The sequence below is a fragment of the Carassius carassius genome, chromosome 8 (genome assembly GCF_963082965.1).
Source record: "Carassius carassius chromosome 8, fCarCar2.1, whole genome shotgun sequence".
Classification (NCBI taxonomy): domain Eukaryota; kingdom Metazoa; phylum Chordata; class Actinopteri; order Cypriniformes; family Cyprinidae; genus Carassius; species Carassius carassius.
In genome coordinates, this window is record NC_081762.1 from 7050545 (window position 1) to 7070268 (window position 19724).

Below are 19724 nucleotides of genomic sequence, written 5' to 3' on the forward strand. Positions count from 1 at the left end.
CATCATTCACTCCCCCTTATGTCGTTCCAAACTTGTATGATTTGCTTTCTTCTGTGAAACACAAAGATATTCTGACCAATATTGGTAACCGAACAGACTTGGTACATTTGGATATTTCTCTAAACAAGAAAGAAAGTCATACAGATTTTAAATGATAACAGTTTTTAATTTTGGGGTGAACTATCATTTTACCATCACAGTGATGGGCATTGATGTGTCTACTGTATGTATGACATCAATTATAATATAAAGACAAAAAAAAAAAGTATATTTCTTTTCCTTATATGATGATGTGTCTACAGTGACCAGTGTGTTATAGGAAGTGATGTCTTGTTGGATCACTTTGTACAGTGCTACCCTGTTGAAAAGACCAGATCAGACCAGTATGAAATGTCTACATGCTGTTTGGAGTTGGTAATGATGGATGACCAACAGGGTTTTTATGGTTAAGCTGGCTAAGAAGTTATGCCATGCTAGAAACCAAAATCCATAACACAACTCATGCTGGTGATAATGCTGGTGTTTTCAGTAGAATAGTGCTGATTTATCTAGATAGTCTAAATATTCTATGCCATTCAAATTTCTGGGGTCATAAAGAATTTTTTTGGGAAAGTAATACTTTTATTCATCAAGGATGCATTAAATTGATCAGAAATGACAGTAAAGACGTGTATAATGTTAGAAAAATACAAAATAACTTCCACAAAAAATTAAGCACAGCAACAGTTACCAAGATTTATAATAACTGATAATGATTCCTGAGCAGCAAATTAGCACATTAGAATGATTTTTGAAGGATCATGTGACAGCTTTGCATTGAAGAAATACATTTGATTTTAAAATGTATTCAAATAGAAACCTGTTATTTTAAATTATAGTAACATTACACAGTTTTACAGTTTTTACTGAATTTTTGATCAAATATATGCAGCCTTTGTGAGCATAAAGGCCTTTCTTTACAAAAACAAAAAAATCTTACCAACCCTAAAACTTTTGAATGGTACTGTTTTGGTTAGCGTTCACGTACTTTAATAGTAAGTCATCATATAAAAATGGTGTCAATGGAATTTAATGTACATCTTAAATGTACGATCCTCTTACAAGTTGATGCAAGAGTGACCCGCCTCCTCCAGCTCTCCCTCTGAAAGTCTGCATGACCCTTCCTTTGGGAAAACCAGTATCGCGCTCCCTCCCACCGTCGCTCAGGGGGTCAGTATGAACGCTCTGCTCTCTGTGTTGCGTTCTGCAGGCAGATGCTCGGCCTCCACGGTCAACCTGCCGCGGCAGACGGAGCCTGTGATTAACAAAAGGTTGTCCAAGTCCTCGGCCACACTCTGGAACTCGCCCTGCAGAAGTAAGAATGGAGCGGCTCCCGCGTTTCACCTCCAAAAACCCCTTCCTGCAAACCCTCGTCTGGTTTTTGGTTCTTCAGTTATGTTTTCTCATGAACTACTTTTGATTTGCTCATTTCTGGTGGCCTGCTTGCCTGTGCTTGTGCCTGGTGATCGATGGTCATTCTCACATCTTACCCTACCCCACAACCCCCTCGTTGTTGTGTTGCATCATGGGTAATCTCTTCTTCCGTGCACTTTTGATCAGTGCTCACATTGTTGCTTCATAGTCTGTGATGGTTATTTATCTGTGGTCCAGTAAGTGGTGGAAATATCTGTTTTAATTTCTTTTTTCTTATTTTTGTGGTCCGTCATCACTTTCAGTCTTTGGTGTGGGTCTTGGTGCTGGTGGTGGGTTTTTAACCTAAGTGTGTGATTTGAAAGGCTGATTGTTGATCAGTGATAAAACAATGTAGTGCTAACTAAGTTAGAAGGTGCAATATAGTATATGCTGCTTTAGTGTGATCTTAAGCATTTTAATTGGTTGATCAATTAATATAAATATGAGATGTTGTGAAATGTATCTGGCTGTGTTCAGAATGGAATACTTGCATACTGCTTACTGTGTACTGCTCATTAAAAACTATGGAAGGAACTATAGAATATGGAACATTATAAACTGTATGGAAGGACAGAAACTTAACTTAACAGCTTCTGGCCGCTTAATGGTTGGTTTAACAATTCTTTTGCTTTTTTGTGCAATAACATGTCCTAACTAGTCTACCATTCAACATTTTAGAGGTATGATTTTTTATTAATTGTTTAAAAAAAATGTTGTGCTCTCCATGGCTGCATTTATTTGATCAAAAAAAAAGTAATATTGTAAAATATTATTGCAATTCAAAATAACTGTTATTCATTTTAATTTATTTTAAAATGTAATTTATTCCTGTGATGGCAAACCTGAATTTACAGCAGCCATTTATACTGTGCTACTTATTTTATTTATTTATTTTTATTTATTTATTTGTGGAAACTGTGATACTTTTTTCCGGTTTCCTTGAAATAAACTGTAGTTTATATACAAAAGCAAAAAGGTTTCACAAATGCAAATCAGAATGCAACATGCAGCAGAATGATAAGTCAGCAAAGCTGTGGTTATACAGATGTGTATAAATCAACATAATAACAGCATTGTGCACCGCATGATAACTGTGGAGCTCATGGTCTGTACTTATTTCCCTGTCATTAGAGATGACCATTCATCTCAGAGTGCACTTTATGCTGAGATATAACACATAATACTTTTGTTAAACATATTTTAGCTCATTCTGTTTAAGGTGTGTTTTTTGCATCAAGCGTCCTGTAAAAATACAGTATTCTGTATTAGATTTTAAAACAAATATTATAAAGAGTTTGTATCCTAGATCCGTGATCAAACCTTCTGTTACAGTAGTTCAGGCAGCAGCACAGTTTGCCGCAGTGAGGGAGAAAAAAGGCAGCTGTTGCCTAGCAACAGCCAGTGACCAGACATCACGAAGTGTTGCTAAAGTGTCAGATCGGAGCACCACCTTGTTGCTACATAAAGCAAAAGAGTCCATTTTTTTTTTACAAAGCATCCATTTAATATTGTGTGATTGCAAATACGACATTCAGAGTAGGTTTCTGCCTGAGTGGGAATGTGTGTATGCCTCTGTGTGTGTGTGTGTGTGTGTGTGTGTGTGTGTGTGTGTGTGTGTGTGTTTGTAGAAAAGGAGCGTGGGAGAAAACGAGACCACAGATTCATTTCTTCGGCACTTCGACAGCACAGACTTCATTTTAATGTGCTCTCAGATTATTAACACAGCAGCATCCCATAATTCCCTCAATAAAACCATTTTTAAGCTGTTTTTTGAACCAATAAACCATTTATTCTGGTATAAGAGTGCTGTTCGTCTAGACATGCTGTTAAATAATTTATTGAAAAGATGTATAGTCTCTAAAACATCTAAATGTTTCTCCTAGAGAGCAATGAGATCAAATGAAGACCAAAATGCTCAGATTTGTCTCCTCTAGAGGCTTATAATATCTTAAACTTTGTTAACACAAAAGTCTGCGATCGATCAAAAAATCTCAGCATTAACTCAAAGTTGTCTCATCATATTTCTTTCATATTTTGAATGCTTTTAAAAGATGTCTTAAGCTCATCAAGACTGAATTTATTTGATCAAAAATGCAGTAAAAAAAACTGTAAAATATTATTACAATTTAAAAGAAAGTTTTTTATTTGAATTTTCTTTAAAAAGTAATTTATTCCTGTGATGCAAGGCTGAATTTCCAGCATCATTGCTCCAGTTGTCAGTGTCACATAATCCTCCAGAAATCATTCTGATATGCTGATTTTCTGCTCATGAAACATTGATGGTGAAAGCATTTAAAAACTGATAATATGTTTACAGTTTATATTTCAAGATTATATGAAGATGGTACCTGAATGTGTCCTTGCTCAATAAAAGTAACAATTTCTAATCGTCCCCAAAATGGTAGTATATATAAACCATCACTCTGTACTGCATTCTTGATTTAACCAGCATGAGTTATAGTACTGGTTAAATTCACTAACTAAATTGAAACTTGAAATTTATGTGGATTAGAAGTCCACAAACATGTCCAGGTTGTGAAATCGCTCACTCAATGAAGGGCCTGAGGATTCTACTTACAGTAACAGCTTCTCTGATTGGTCAAACACCCTGTTACAGGAAGTTAGCCAGCACTTCGGCCCTTTGTCGAGTGACCTGCGGTTCGTGTCCACATGTGTCGATGCTCACTGCGCCCTCTTGTGTCAGCCCGCAGCTTGCGTCTGAGCCCGTGGGAGAGCCGCATTGTGGAGAGGTTGATGACGCCCACCCTTTCCTTTCTGGCTCGCAGCCGGAGTGTCGCCACCCTCCAGAACAGCAGTGACCCCCGTGAGTTACACATCACACAGTTAACATGTCAGGAGCTTGAGGTAACGGTTATACTCACCACAAAACACATGCACACCCATGTAATGAGTCAAACACACATCATAAATGGACCTCATTGAGAGAAAACAAGCAGTAAATCTTGTCTGCTGAAATCAAACAAGGGAAAAAGCTTTCTGTCTCTTCTATGTACATTTCATTAGCCTCAGTATAAAATGAAGCAGTTGAATTCCCAAATGGAATCTATTTATCTATTTGAGCTTATGTACTGTTTTTAATGGACAATTTTGTTTTCCATCTTTAGGATTTCAAATGAAAGTACATAATTTTCAGCAAATTACCAAATCTGAAGATTTTCTTTTTGTCGTTCAGAATAGACATACTAGCTAACTGTACTATATTGCACAGTATGTACTATTGTACAATTTAAAGAAAGTATGTGAAACTGTATATACTTTTACCTTCAGTATACAGTTTGAACATTAAGATGCTACATTGCTGTCACATGATCTTATTGCATAAGTACGTTTATATAATATCCAATTATCATTTTTTGGACATAAATATGATTATATAGCTTTTTTTTGTGTGTAAAAAAGGCTTGACTTTTGGCTGTTCATCTAAATCAAGAATAATGAAAATCATAGTTAATGTATTAAATTGGTGTTATTGATGTTATTCTTTGTTCGAGGTGGTTTGTTTTTATTCCCCATATCAATTCATGCTTATAGAAATGTTACTTAATGGGTTAGTTCACCCAAAAATCTAAATTAGCCCATAAATTACTCACCCTAAAGACATCCTAGACATAAATGACTTTCATCTTTCAGACGAATCCAGTCTGTGTTATGGAAAAAATTGTCTTTGATCTTCCAAGCTGTTTAATGCCACTCATAAAAATAAAAATAAATAAAAAGCACCCATCCATAAAAAATAAAATTGGTTTCACATTAGATCAAAGTGATTATTACGTTTTGAATATGGATATTTTTCTTACAAAAATGCATCAAGTTGCTAGAGGAGGCCTTTGTTTACCCCCGGAGCCATATGAGGTACTTTTTATTATGCATGAGCGCTTTTTATTTCACTTCTTTTGGACTGAAGCACTGCAACAGCCACTGCCATTAAACAGCTTGGAAGATCAAAGACAATTTATTATATAACTCAGACTGGATTCATCTGAAAAGAGAAAGTCAAATACACCTAGGATGCCTTGAGGGTGAGTAATTTATGGGCTAATTTTCATTTTTGGGTGAACTAACCCTTTAATGTTCACAGTAAAAATACTGCATAGTGACAATGTTGTAGTATGCTAAAAGACTGTTCTGAATATAAAAGATCATCTGTATGTACACTGCTGTTCAAAAGTTTGGGATTAGTGAGATTTTCAACACTGATAATAACAAGAAATGTTTCTTGAACAGCGAATCAGCATATTAGAATAATTTCTGAAGGATCATGTGACATTGAAGACTGGAGTGATGATGCTGAAAATACAGCTTTGCATCACAGCATTATATTACATTTTAAAATGTACGTATAAACTTAGAAAACAGCTATTTAAAATTGTAACATTTTACAATATTGCTGTTTTAAGGTATTTTTGAGCATAAGAGGCTTCTTCTTTAGAAACATAAAAAAACACGTCAACCCCAAACTTTTGAACAGCAGTGTAAGATCTCAGTCGTGTTTTAAACAACAACAGCAAGTGAGTGTCTCTAAGCATCATGTCTCTGTCTGATCTCAGATCAGTGTTCCCGCTCTGCGTCCGTATCTCTGACGCCCTGCTCCCATCATCATCCTCACCAGCACAGCGCTGAACGCTGGAGGGTCTCGGCCAGCACACCTGACATCACACAACGCCAGCAGAGACGCAACTCTACACCAGTAAGTACATGCACATAATAACCCACTCACAAATGTAGAATTAATCATATAATAATGCTAACGTTCAAAAGTTTGTGTTTTGATATTTTATAGTTTTTGAAAAACGTCTCTTATGCTCACCAAGGCTTCATTTATTTGATAAAAAGTAATACTGAGAAAATCTTTTGTAAATTTGTGTTTATATTTGTTTAGAAGACATTATAAAAGTCCATTTAATGTGTCCATACTGAATGAAAGCATTCATTTAACTTTTAAGTTACATAACAAAAAATCAGCTCGTTTTGCCTTTGAATTTATCCATCACTGTGTTTACTTAGTTTGAGAAGAAGAAGAAAGAAAAGAAAGACAAGGAACGAGAGAACAAAAAGGAGAAGAGCGCTCTGTCTAAAGAAAAGGTGGAGAAGAAGAGACAGTCCCAATCCATAACCAGAACGAAAACAGAAGCCAGGTGACTCTCTCTCTCTCACACACACACACACACACAGCACATGCTCTTTAAGCTGCAGCAGGTTAAATTATTGTGCGCTCATGAGCCAAAGAGAGGCTCTGATCCAGCTCAGCAGGGTTTCTAACAGGCTGTAGGGTTTTTTCAGGCCTTTGTGTTCAGTTGCTTTGCGGAAAAGTGATAAATTAGCCATTATAGAATCAAGGTTGTACTCTTATTATGGCCAGGCCATGTCCTGCCTGATTGCTTATTTACAATGTTTCTTAAACAGCCACCAATTTTCCAGCATAATCTGTGTTTCCTCACTGCAACAAAATCCACATTATTGCTAAGGCAAGCATCAATATTATTATAGAGCTTAGGGTTAGTAAGTGCTGTTTTCTGAAGAATTGAATGAAGTGATTTTATGCTTTAAACAAGAAAAAAATATAACTTAATTCAAAGAGAGAAAAAAAAAATTCTTATTCTTATAGGATATGTTTTTCTTGGTTTTAGCTCAAACTCACTTAATTGTCATCAATTTTTCATCCATCTTAATGTCTTAATAACTTAATATATAATTTTTTATTCCCAATTAGATCTAGATTACATTTTTTAGTGGAAAATCTGTTAAAGTAATAAATAAAGAATTAAATAAAAAAACTAAAACTAAAACTAAAAAATAAATTTAAAATATCAAAATAATATAATACAAAAATAAACATAAAGATACTACGTAACTAAGTCATATTTTCAGTGTCGCTACAAAACAGCATAAAAATCAAAGCTAAAAACAGAGCTTCATCACCTAAACAATCTACCAAATAAAACTAGGTCAAACTTGGTAACTTACTAATATAAAATGAATTTAAAAACCAAAAATGAATTAAAGCTAAAATTAATTAAACCTAAATAGTAATATTATATTAAATATTAATATTGAAAGCTCAAGATATCAAAGAAATGTAATAGATATCAAAACAAAAAATAAGAAAATTAACTGATTTGTTAAAACCAGATTTGTTTTGGTCTGTACTGGGATGTTTTCTTAAATCTCTTCTCTTTTTAGCCCAAATATTAGAGCTAAGAACAGAGCTTCATCACCTGCGACGCCCAGGAGTCGCCCCCTCTCGCCCAATCCAGCGGTGTCCACTAAACCTCCCTCATCTGCGGGCCGGACTCCTCCTGGCACCAAGACCCGGCCCAAACGTGCACAGACTCCCGCCCGCGTGCAGGCCCCCGCCGTTGCTGCTGTCGCCGTGGAAACCAAGGAGCCCCGTCACGCTGACCCTCCCAAAGACACAAAGAGTGAGTGTGATCAGTTTGCTCTCAGATAAATCAGTGTGAAGGCTCAGTGGATTTCAAGGACTTTTTTCCAGTTTTAATATGTGTGAACAAAAAGTAAGCATTTACTGTTCTTGATGACTGTTTTTCATGTGTAGCTGCTTCCATTGTTCCTGACATCACCATCTCATCTGCTCCGGCCACGCCCCTTACTCCCTCTGCGCCAATCACAGCAGCTCCTCAGACACCAGAGGTGGCCAGTGCGGCAGCCACACCTTCCCAATCGCTCTCTCCTGAGCCCGGCCCTCCGATCGCCAAGCCCACAGCTGGGACCAATGATCCCGAGGAGGCGGCCCGCGTGCTGGCGGAGAAGAGACGTCAGGCCCGTGAGCAGAGAGAGAGGGAGGAGCAGGAGAGACGAGAGCAGGAGCAGAAGAGCAGGTCAGTTATAGATTGCTGCACTAAAATTACCATAACTAGAAATAAATAACATCTAAAAATGAATTAAAACTAAAAGTGTGTGTGTGGGACAAAGTGTAATATACGACCCTGACAGAATTGACAAAAGCTAAATTATAAATAAAAATTCAATGAATAAAAAAAAATAAAAAAATATATATATATACTAACATATAAAAATAAAAATTAATTCAAACTTTTAAGCTAAGTTATAATATTAAACCAAACCATAATAGTGTATTAATATACTGATTTAACACTGGTTGATAGAATTTCTGTAGTTTTTAAAACAGTGAATTTCTATAACTTTTCCAGTTGTTTATGATTATTGGATAAGGATGTTTTAAATACTTTTATAGATGCTCTACAAATTCTTGGAGATGAAATATTTTAGAGTTGATTATAATTACATAAATGATTATTAAACATAATAAATACAAAAAATGGTATTAAATATAATATATATTTTGATTTAATAATGAATTAGACTTAATTAATAGTGAATTACATGATTTTGTTAAAGATCATTTCCATGACTTTTCTGCTCGCCAGACAGCTCATAACAATAAAAATGAGCAGTTACATTTTAGTATCGTTGTATTTAGCATATTTAGTACATTCTAATTTTGTATTTAGATTTTCAGTTTTAATATTATAATTTGTATTAATGTTCAGAATGTATTAGTTGTATTAGTTATTTTGATTGTAATTCAAGTTTTAGTAATCTTGGTATGTGTTTTTGTCATTTTAAATATGTCTTTATAGTTTATTATTATTTATATTATGAGAAATGTTGCCTAAGCAAATGGCAGAAAAAAAAAAAATAATTAAACTAATTGGTTTAGCTTTAGTTAGTGGTAATAACTCTGCTTCCGAGACGTTGACTGAGAGTGACTTTTCGTATCTCTCTATGGTGCTAACACTGCCTCATCTTCACTCAGAGCACTGCGTGAGGAGCACGCCAGACGTGAGGAGGAGGAGAGGAGGCGCAGGGAAGAGGAGGCGCGCTTCATGGCAGAGCAGCAGCGTCTGCAGGAGGAGAAGGAGGCGCAGGAGAGAGCACGAGCCGAGCAGGAGGAAAACCTGCGTCTGCAGAGACAGGTGAGCAGTGCTTCATGGGTAATGGATGCCATTTATGACAAACATCTCAAGTTTTAGAAGGTTTTTCAAAAGCTTCTGTTAGATACTCAACTGGCTCAGCAATTCTCAGTGGCTTAAATATTCTCTTTAATTATATATTTGTGGCATATATTAGTTTCTAGCAAACTATTTGAAAATCCATCTTCAGTCTTCATTTAAATCATTGTAATACAAAAGACCTTCAAGGCCTCAAGGAGACTGGGGCACAGGCAGTCTCCGGTGGTTCAGATCTGTGACGTCACGTGTGCCTGCGGGCGACAGAGCCCGTCTGACACCAAGCCTGTGTTCTGGTCTGATTTGATCATGCAGGACAGGCCTAATGGGTCTGTCTGTGGCTCCCTGGACATACACAGCACATCTGTGACATCTGAGCAGATCTAAACTGTGACCCAGAACACAGATATATATAAGCAGAATTAACTTGATGCCACATCTGCACTTATGGGCTATGAGATTAAACATTAAACACAAACTATTTTAATGCATTTATGTCTATGATTCAGAATGCATACATATTTTCATATGCAGTTGAAAAATAATGTGTCTAGGTGAGGAATATTAAAATGAATCAAACAGAGGGAATTTTTGGCTGCTGCTTCCCCCTTGTGGTAAAGGAGTGAAATTAAAACACTACCAAACGATGTGATCATTGCCTATTTTACTATTATTTTTTATATATTATTAAAGTATGTATTGATATTTTGAAATAGCTTTTATTTTTATATTTTTATTTTTATATTTTTAAGTCGTGGTTGTTGAACTTATTAATTAAAAAATTAACTAAACAAACTAACTTAATTTAACTTTAAAATTAACTTATTCATTTTGCTATGCTTTTGTCATTTTTGTATTTGTTTTAAAAATTTTGTATAGCTTTCTTTTTTTTAGTAATTAAATTATATTCAGCATTTGTTCAAAACCGCTTTAATTTGAGAACAAACACTAATGTTGCCACTGTATTAGTTTGTGGTGTTTTATGGGTAATTTAGTGGATGTACTGTATGAGTAATGAAGTTTCATGTGTCTTTTCCAGCGAGAGGAGGCTGAAACTAAAGCCCGAGAGGAAGCAGAGAGACAGAAGATAGAGAGAGAGAAACACTTCCAGAAGGAGGAACAGGAGCGGCTGGAGAGAAAGAAGGTAAAGCAAGAGACTGCAAATGCTTTTACTGAAAACTAAAAAGAATCTCGTTGCTTTCTATGAGAAACACATGAGATATTGATATGATTTTCTCTTCCTGTGGGTTTGACTAACATCTGTGTTCACCTTTCTAGCGTCTGGATGAAATCATGAAAAGGACTCGTAAGAGTGACGCAGGCGGCCAGGTGGGACACATCTGTGTCTGAATTCATTTCACACACACACAGCGAAGGGAAAATGAACTTGCTTTATTTGTTTCTTTGCAGAAAGACATTAAGGCTCCAGCTCAAGTGAACGGCAGAGTCTCTGACAGCGGTAAAAATTGATTTGTAGTGCTGTGTATGCTACGTTACTCTTAAAAATAACTCTTTACTCTGTTTGAAATATTGTAAATGAGTTTACATGAAAAATAGACTGCTGTTATTCTCTTGTCTCGCAGTAATCCAGAAAAATCAGTCTGAAACTCTGCATAGTGGTGTGACGAATTTGAACCAATCACAAGGAGACATGAAAATGAGGTAAAGTTGCGCAATTAGGAATGATTTGAAATGCACTAAGAGATGTTGTGCATATTTTGTTGTTGATGAGAATTATACATGTTTTTTGCTCAGCTCTGTGTCCTGGGACGCGGCACCCATCATTAACGGAGTCCATCCCACTAAGCATCAGAATGGACTGTCCTCCAATGGAGCAGACTTTGAGGAGATCATCAAGCTGTCCAATCACGGTGGCAGTGGGAACAGTGGGCAGGGCCAACCTGCAGACCCAATCATGGCCTTTGAGGGAGGGGAACCGTTCATTATGAAGGCGGGGCCTATGAAACCACAACATGTGGCTGGTAAGATATTGGATATTATTAGATTAGATTAGATATTGTATTTTGTTTATATCAAGACTATAGGCCATATTACTATAAAAAAATAAAAAAAATGAAATGAGAATTTGCACAAAATACTCTGGATGTTCTGTGATGTCATTTTTCAAAATCTAAGGTCATAAAAAAACTAGAGCTGAATATAAATTTATGGAATTTATTTCTAATATGTATTTATTTATTTTACAATATTAGACTATTTATTTGACTAATTATTCCGTTAGATTATTATTCATTAGATTGTATTTAAAAGTGCATTAAAAGGTCTTACATTTACAGATTTTATATATATATATTTTTTTTTTTTCAAATATAAGATCATAATAAGTGTCTGTTTATAAATGTATGGATTCTTTATCTTTATGTAATTTTTTTCTATGATTATATTTTTGTATAGTGAGTAAATATATAAAAAATATAAGGTCATAGTGTCTGTATTACATACATATATATATATATATATATATATATATATATATATATATATGTGTAAATAAAACATAGCTAATAAATATATAACAAATATAAGGTCAAAAAATGTCTGTTTTTAAATATATGGGTTTTTTTCTTACCTTTTATAACACTTTATTTTATATGATTATATTATTTTATATTTTATATATTATAGTGAATTACTACATGAAATATAGTGAATAAACAGCATACATTTTTTTATTGCTTTACTTTTGAAAAGCGTTTTTTTATTATTATTTATTATTCTTTTTAAATTATAATGAAAATATTTCAAAATGTCTTAATTTTTTTTTCCTTTAAGCATGCAGATATCTTGGTACTTATATTATGAAAAATATAGCATTTTTATGACAGCATTATCCATATAAAATTGAAGTGTACTGCTGTTGCAGTTTTATCAGTAATGTCCTGATGACAATAATAAGGATTAGTTCACCTAATCATTCTCAGATGATCCAAAGCAACCTGACTCTCTTCAGCTGAACATTAAAATGGTTAGAAGAATCTCCAGGCTTCTCTTTTCTGCATGAAAACGAGCAATGCTTTTCTTTGTCTTTGAAGCCGTATGCTAGGTTTTTTTTTTAGTTTTAGTTTTTTTTGTCATTTTTGGGAGCTTGACAGTGTCAGTTACTTCTATTTCAGAAAATGACTTTAAATGCTAAATCAGTTTCTTTCTGTATACATGTTTATTTCTGTCTTGTTCTTCCTGCAGAGGTCCTGTGAGAGAGCAGAGCCTTCTGTAAGAGAAGAGAAGAGAAGAGAAGAGAAGAGAAGAGAAGAGAAGAGAAGAGAAGAGAAGAGAAGAGAAGAGAAGAGAAGAGAAGAGAAGAGAAGAGAAGAGAAGAGAAGAGAAGAGAAGCCTTACGCTACCACTGCTTCCACCATGACGTGTGCCAAACCAACAAACTGCTTTAGACTGCTAAAGACTGCTTTAACTTTAGAAACACAGCAAGACAGAAACCACCGATTTCTGTGGAAGCACTTTGAGGAAGCGAAAGAAGTGGAGAAGAACCTTAAAAAGACATTTCTATACATATAAGACGTTTGCAATGTCTCTGTCTATTTCACTGTGTGTCATGGTGCAAAATTATTGCATTTCTTTCAAAAGTCACTATATGATGGATTTTAGAAAAAATACAACTTGGAAATACACAATGTTTGGCTATCATTATGCTAATAATTATTATTGTTATTGATGTTGTTATGGTGTATTGTTACTGTTCCTTTAAGTAGAAAAACGTGCGTCTTGAATTATTGCGTTATTAAACGTGCGGGGCGATATTCTGTGTGTTAATGTATATTTGCCTGATTATGACGGACCTGTGGAATAAATCTTTATGAAAGGGGCTGTGTGTCAGTTCAAGTTTTGTCTGCTTCTGAGAAACCCCAGAAATGTGGAGAGGCCTGACAAGCCAACTTTTAAGTGCAAAACAGCATTACACAGCAGTCATGCATACAGTATATCATCTTTGTGCAGTGAATATTTTCTGCCAGCAGAGAGCATCGCTGAATCTAAACTCAGCCCATGTTTGTTGAACAATCTCTCTTCTCCTGTGTAATAACTAGTGTACATTTGCATTCTTCTCATCATTTTCCTAAGCATATTGTATTTATAAAGTTCACAAACTAGTTCTATATCCTCTCGTTCTCTTTGAAAGTCTGTGCATGCATGGACACCCAGATCTAGTCATTCAAAGAGATGTTAACGGAATAGTTCACTGAAAATTCAAAAAGCTGTGTTTTGTAAGAAACAAATCCATCATTAAGACATCTTTTAGTAGCTTTCAACTGTTACTTCCTCGATTGATCCATAAACATGCTTGAAAAAGCCACCTCGTCTGAATCAGGAGAGAAATATGCACAGATCAAACTTATAAGTGAACAGTCCAAAACAGTTGAAAACAAAAATGTTGATAGACTTTGATGTGAGAGGAAAAACTTGGAATGGAGCTTTTGTTATAGATTTTGTTCATTGTTGTGGATTATGGACTGTAGACGTGCAGCTTTTTTGCTTCACAACGTGTTATTTGATGGACTTGTGGATTATTGTGATGTTTTTTATCAGCTGTTTGGACTCTTATTCTGATGGCACCCATTCACTACACACACAGGATCCACTGGTGAGCAAGTGATAAAATGCTACATTTCTCCAAATCTGTTCTGATGAAAAAGTCCTCCAGGATGACATGAGTTGGGTAATGTTTCTACATTTTTTTTTTTTTAGGTGCACATATGAAGAAAACTTAGTTACATGCTCATATCATATTATCTACAGAAAACAAAAGAAACTGCTCCAGTGGTTTTAACTCTGGCGGCGTCCACCTGAAGTTTCACCACCACAACACCCACTGATGTTCTCTTGGCCCTGATAGTCTGAGGCTCGTCTCAGGCCCTTTATTTTTAGATGATAACAGATACAAAGTGAGTTATGAGTAAGTCAGACGCTGCCAGCTGGGTTTTAATTCATATGGCATGAGAGGAGTGAACAGGATCTTAATGAGTGACAGAGCATGCCGCCTGTGTCTACAAAAACTGGTCTCATGTTTGCATTTGATTTGAATAACTCCTAGGAAAAAATGCATTGCTCCAAGGTTGCTCAGGAGACTTAAGAAGTCATGCTACAACTTTGTTGTTGTAGATGTTTCTCCTGAAATTATTGGGGAAATAAAACCTGACACATACAGAGCTTTGCTCTTGATATGTTTTTTAGTTTCAAATTTAAGCATAGTGAAAAAAAATCTAATTTATGATTTTTCTGGCACCTCAAATCTAATCAAACTAAAAGTTGAAATAAACTAAAAGTAAAGTTAAATAAAATAAAAAAAACGAACTCATGAATACTATAATAAGAAGACAAAGGCACAACAAAATAAACTAAGATTAAAATTAAAACTGAAAATATACAAATAAAAGGCAATTCAAAACATTAATATGCTACAAATATAAATGGTATTAAAACAACACTGGTTTTAATATAAACTCACAACACAATTTTGCATTACAAAGTCTGAGTTGGCCAAGGTGTCTGACAGAGTTTTGGATCCAAAGTGCGTATTTGTCTCTAACCTTTGACCTTTAAAGGCTTGTTAAACATTATGCTGTGTCATGATGAACCCTTGGTGCACAGGACGGACAATATAAAGCCTCATTGGACAGTTACCCATGAGTCATTGCATGGTGTGAAGACAACTGAGAATGTACTGGTTGTTTGTTGTGGGGCTGTTTTGTTGGTAGCCGTTGATAAGTGTGTATTTGTGGATAAATGTGTGTGTGCTGCATTTATCTGCAACCTCTCTATTTAAATGTGGTCTTGCTGCATGTTTCCATGATCAGCCACATATTTGCTTCACACAATGTGGCTTTGTTTAATGGCTTTATATACCTGCGCTGCATGCAACTGCATCGCAAAATATTATTTCCAGAAACGTGTGATTCAGTATACATAAACTTTCCAAAGCAGTCTTTTCTTTTGGCTGTATAGAATGTTTAGAGCTTCTAGAATACATAGAGACATGTCTGCATTCTTTTGGCTGGTTAGTGGTTAATATTGTGGATTGTATTTTTATGATGTCATAGATAGTATATGAGCCAAAGCATTTGGCAAAGGATTTTTACAGCTTTAAGAAAGGATTCATGGACCTTTTTCACATTTGCACTCAATGTTTACACAGTGTGTTCATTAAAGACAACATTTATTTTGTTTAAAAAAAGGTTGCTTGTTGAATGTTTGACATAGTTGAAGGTCGATCAGATTTTTTTTGTTGATTTTGTGTCCAGTGTTTTCATCAGTATATGTGTTATTTTGATATTATTTATATGCTATTATAGTTTTAATTTTAACTTTAGTTTAAGTTTTGACTATTTTTAATATTTTGGTTTAACAATAATTGTTTTTTATTTCAGTTTTTAGCACATTTAATCCTTAAACTTATTTTATTTCTTTTTTTTTCAATTACTGGATACATTTTAATAGTTTATTTAACAATACTGTTCTACATAGGGAACATATTTATGCTAATTCCACTGACTGTGAGGTACATGGTTAAATAAGAGCATGGTGACAGTAATACGTTTATAGTAATATTGTTCTACTTATAGACAAACCAATTATAAATACTTTACATGGTTGCTGTATTAGAATAATGTCAAAGTCAATGGCAAAGTTTATTTATATAGCACCATTTATACAGCAACAGCTGACAAATGTGCTACAATGCATTATTAAATATTTTGCATTACAAAATATGTTAGCAATATTTTACAACTTGTAGTGAACATTAAAAGCCAGTAAAAAGAAATGGGTTTTCAGTAATGAATGGTAGGGATCGAGCAGATCTACTCTGAATTTGGCAGAAGTTGTCTGAAGTTGTCTTCATAGAGCCAGCTAAATGCATCTGCAGATAAGCTGAAAGTATCATTCATATAGCCAAGACGTGACTTACTGTAGCATGTAGCTCCATTACTCAAATACAGGAAGTTCTTTTGTTCATTGCTGACAGGCTGAGTTTACTTTTGCTTTCTCTTGTATTCTCTCTACTACTGAACTCCAGAGGTAAGGCTTCTCTGTTTTTATCATATTTCTACTGTGAATGTTTCAGAATGGGGTTTAGAGTAATTTAATGTGATCAGTTTTGAGGTGAAACTACTTTTGCACACACGTGGCATCACTACAGCTGTAAAGGCCTAGAAATGGACAAAGTTAGCACCCTGCTGTACTCAAACCTTCAGTGTCAAACATGCCATTTTCATCTGTATCGAAAACCAGAAAAGAGAATATGGCTTTAAGATATGTACAGCTACTGAGCAAAGTGTGGGTAGAAAGAAACAGCCCACCCTTGGTTTTAAGATGGAGAAATAGTTCTTAACAGAAAACCACAAGAAGAAGAAAAAAGAACATTCCACTGAAAGTGTGTTATTCTATTGAAATTTGCCCATGGACTCTAAATTTGGTTGTGGTCCACATATAAATATTTACTAGTGGTTTTCAAATGGAAAAGCTACTTTTTCTTTCGATCTTTCATTCATTGTTTTGCACGTGTTCATGTATGAGCATCCAGGCAGATGAGATGCAAAACAGGTTTTAATCTATTTGAATTCACACCAGAAATAAAGACTTTATTGGACATGAATTAAGTTTAATTATTAAACTTAATTCATGTCCAATAAATACACACATATATATATATATATATACAACCCGAATTCCGGAAAAGTTGGGACGTTTTTTAAATTTAAAAAAAAAAGAAAACTAAAAGACTTTCAAATCACATGAGCCAATATTTTATTCACAATAGAACATAGAAAACATAGCAAATGTTTAAACTGAGAAAGTTTACAATTTTATGCACAAAATGAGCTCATTTCAATTTTGATTTCTGCTACAGGTCTCAAAATAGTTGGGACGGAGCATGTTTACCATGGTGTAGCATCTCCTTTTCTTTTCAAAACAGTTTGAAGACGTCTGGGCATTGAGGCTATGAGTTGCTGGAGTTTTGCTGTTGGAATTTGGTCCCATTCTTGCCTTATATAGATTTCCAGCTGCTGAAGAGTTCGTGGTCGTCTTTGACGTATTTTTCGTTTAATGATGCGCCAAATGTTCTCTATAGGTGAAAGATCTGGACTGCAGGCAGGCCAGGTTAGCACCCGGACTCTTCTACGATGAAGCCATGCTGTTGTTATAGCTGCAGTATGTGGTTTTGCATTGTCCTGCTGAAATAAACAAGGCCTTCCCTGAAATAGACGTTGTTTGGAGGGAAGCATATGTTGCTCTAAAACCTTTCTATACCTTTCAGCATTCACAGAGCCTTCCAAAACATGCAAGCTGCCCATACCGTATGCACTTATGCACCCCCATACCATCAGAGATGCTGGCTTTTGAACTGAACGCTGATAACATGCTGGAAGGTCTCCCTCCTCTTTAGCCCGGAGGACACGGCGTCCGTGATTTCCAACAAGAAAGTCAAATTTGGACTCGTCTGACCATAAAACACTATTCCACTTTGAAATAGTCCATTTTAAATGAGCCTTGGCCCACAGGACACGACGGCGCTTCTGGACCATGTTCACATATGGCTTCCTTTTTGCATGATAGAGCTTTAGTTGGCATCTGCTGATGGCACGGCGGATTGTGTTTACCGACAGTGGTTTCTGAAAGTATTCCTGGGCCCATTTAGTAATGTCATTGACACAATCATGCCGATGAGTGATGCAGTGTCGTCTGAGAGCCCGAAGACCACGGGCATCCAATAAAGGTCTCCGGCCTTGTCCCTTACGCGCAGAGATTTCTCCAGTTTCTCTGAATCTTTTGATGATGTTATGCACTGTAGATGATGAGATTTGCAAAGCCTTTGCAATTTGACGTTGAGGAACATTGTTTTTAAAGTTTTCCACAATTTTTTTTACGCAGTCTTTCACAGATTGGAGAGCCTCTGCCCATCTTTACTTCTGAGAGACTCTGCTTCTCTAAGACAAAGCTTTTAAAGCTAATCATGTTACAGACCTGATATCAATTAACTTAATTAATCACTAGATGTTCTCCCAGCTGAATCTTTTCAAAACTGCTTGCTTTTTTAGCCATTTGTTGCCCCCGTGCCAACTTTTTTGAGACCTGTAGCAGGCATTAAATTTTAAATGAGCTAATTAAGTGGATAAAAGTGTAAAATTTCTCAGTTTAAACATTTGCTACGTTATCTTTGTTCTATTGTGAATAAAACATTGGCTCATGTGATTTGAAATTCCTTTAGTTTTCATTTTATTAAAATTTAAAAAACGTCCCAACTTTTCCGGAATTCGGGTTGTATATATATATATATATATATATATATAGTTTCACATATATGTGTGTGTGTGTGTGTGTGTGTAAATACGATTGATGATTTATTTATTTCTATGTACACATTGCAGATCTGAACCAGAAACTTTCTCTGGCCTTGTTGCAGATGACTATTTTTGCGACAGCAGCTGCCAGCAGTCATAATACCACCCAGACAAGAATGTTTATCTCTACATTTTTTATAGGATTACCTTATTGGAAGTCATTGTCAGTGGCATATAATGTAAGAGCATGTGCACCAAGACTATAGTAAGAGTAAAATTAGATGTGTTTCTCAATTATTAGGCCTACTTATTTCTTTACAAATGTGAGAAAGTGAGATTAGCACAGAACTACTTCCTGGAACAACACACAGGAAACAAGCGTTTCAGAGTAAGACTCACAATTCATAAAACATTGATGTGTGTGTGATCACATATTTGCTAAAAAAAAAACACACAGCTATTTTAAGAACGCTTAATTTTAAGTCCTGACTTACAGAAACACCCATCTGTAACAACAGTATTTTTTTGCAGACATCTGAGAGAGATTGGCTCATGCAGTGTTTCCTCTCTCTGTGAAACAGTGCCTGGTGTTTGGCACATTTCTCTGAACTGGTCTTGTGGCCTGTGATTACAGCTGTCACTCGGAGAAGCTTTCAGCAGGTGTTTGAAATGGAGGCGCTGTGTCTGTTTTACCATGTGTTGATGGTGCAGCGAGCTCAGAGAAAAAAAAATTGCCATATATTAATTATATTAACATGCAGCTGTTCTTTTAATTAAGAAAAATAGACAGAGAAAATAGTATGCAAATGTAAAAACTCTAAAGGGACTCTGGGATGGGCAAACAGTGTGTGTATAAGGCCTATAAAAACCGTCAAATGTAAATTTTTAAGTCAACTCTCAAAGTTTTTATTTATTTATATTCAAGAAAATAAAAAGAGAACACTGATGTGGACTA

At 35.3% G+C, this 19724-nt stretch overlaps 1 protein-coding gene across 9 annotated transcripts in view; it reads left to right on the plus strand.

The window, feature by feature from the left end:
• The window catches only part of map7d1b (MAP7 domain containing 1b), a 38854-nt gene extending 25555 nt beyond the window's left edge, over positions 1-13299 (plus strand). For 2 of the 9 annotated variants that reach the window (XM_059555809.1, XM_059555816.1), the window contains 13 exons: positions 1250-1354; positions 4157-4276; positions 6021-6160; positions 6478-6608; positions 7654-7892; positions 8027-8309; positions 9269-9428; positions 10501-10605; positions 10740-10790; positions 10872-10920; positions 11045-11123; positions 11217-11443; positions 12666-13299. In XM_059555809.1, the coding sequence (XP_059411792.1) occupies positions 1250-1354; positions 4157-4276; positions 6021-6160; positions 6478-6608; positions 7654-7892; positions 8027-8309; positions 9269-9428; positions 10501-10605; positions 10740-10790; positions 10872-10920; positions 11045-11123; positions 11217-11443; positions 12666-12676 (1700 nt within the window). In that variant the 3' untranslated portion in view covers positions 12677-13299. The remainder of the gene's footprint in view (positions 1-1249; positions 1355-4156; positions 4277-6020; positions 6161-6477; positions 6609-7653; positions 7893-8026; positions 8310-9268; positions 9429-10500; positions 10606-10739; positions 10791-10871; positions 10921-11044; positions 11124-11216; positions 11444-12665) is intronic. The other 7 variants (XM_059555817.1, XM_059555818.1, XM_059555814.1 and 4 more) reach the window with 6 other exon arrangements.
• The last annotated feature ends 6425 nt before the right edge of the window (positions 13300-19724 follow it).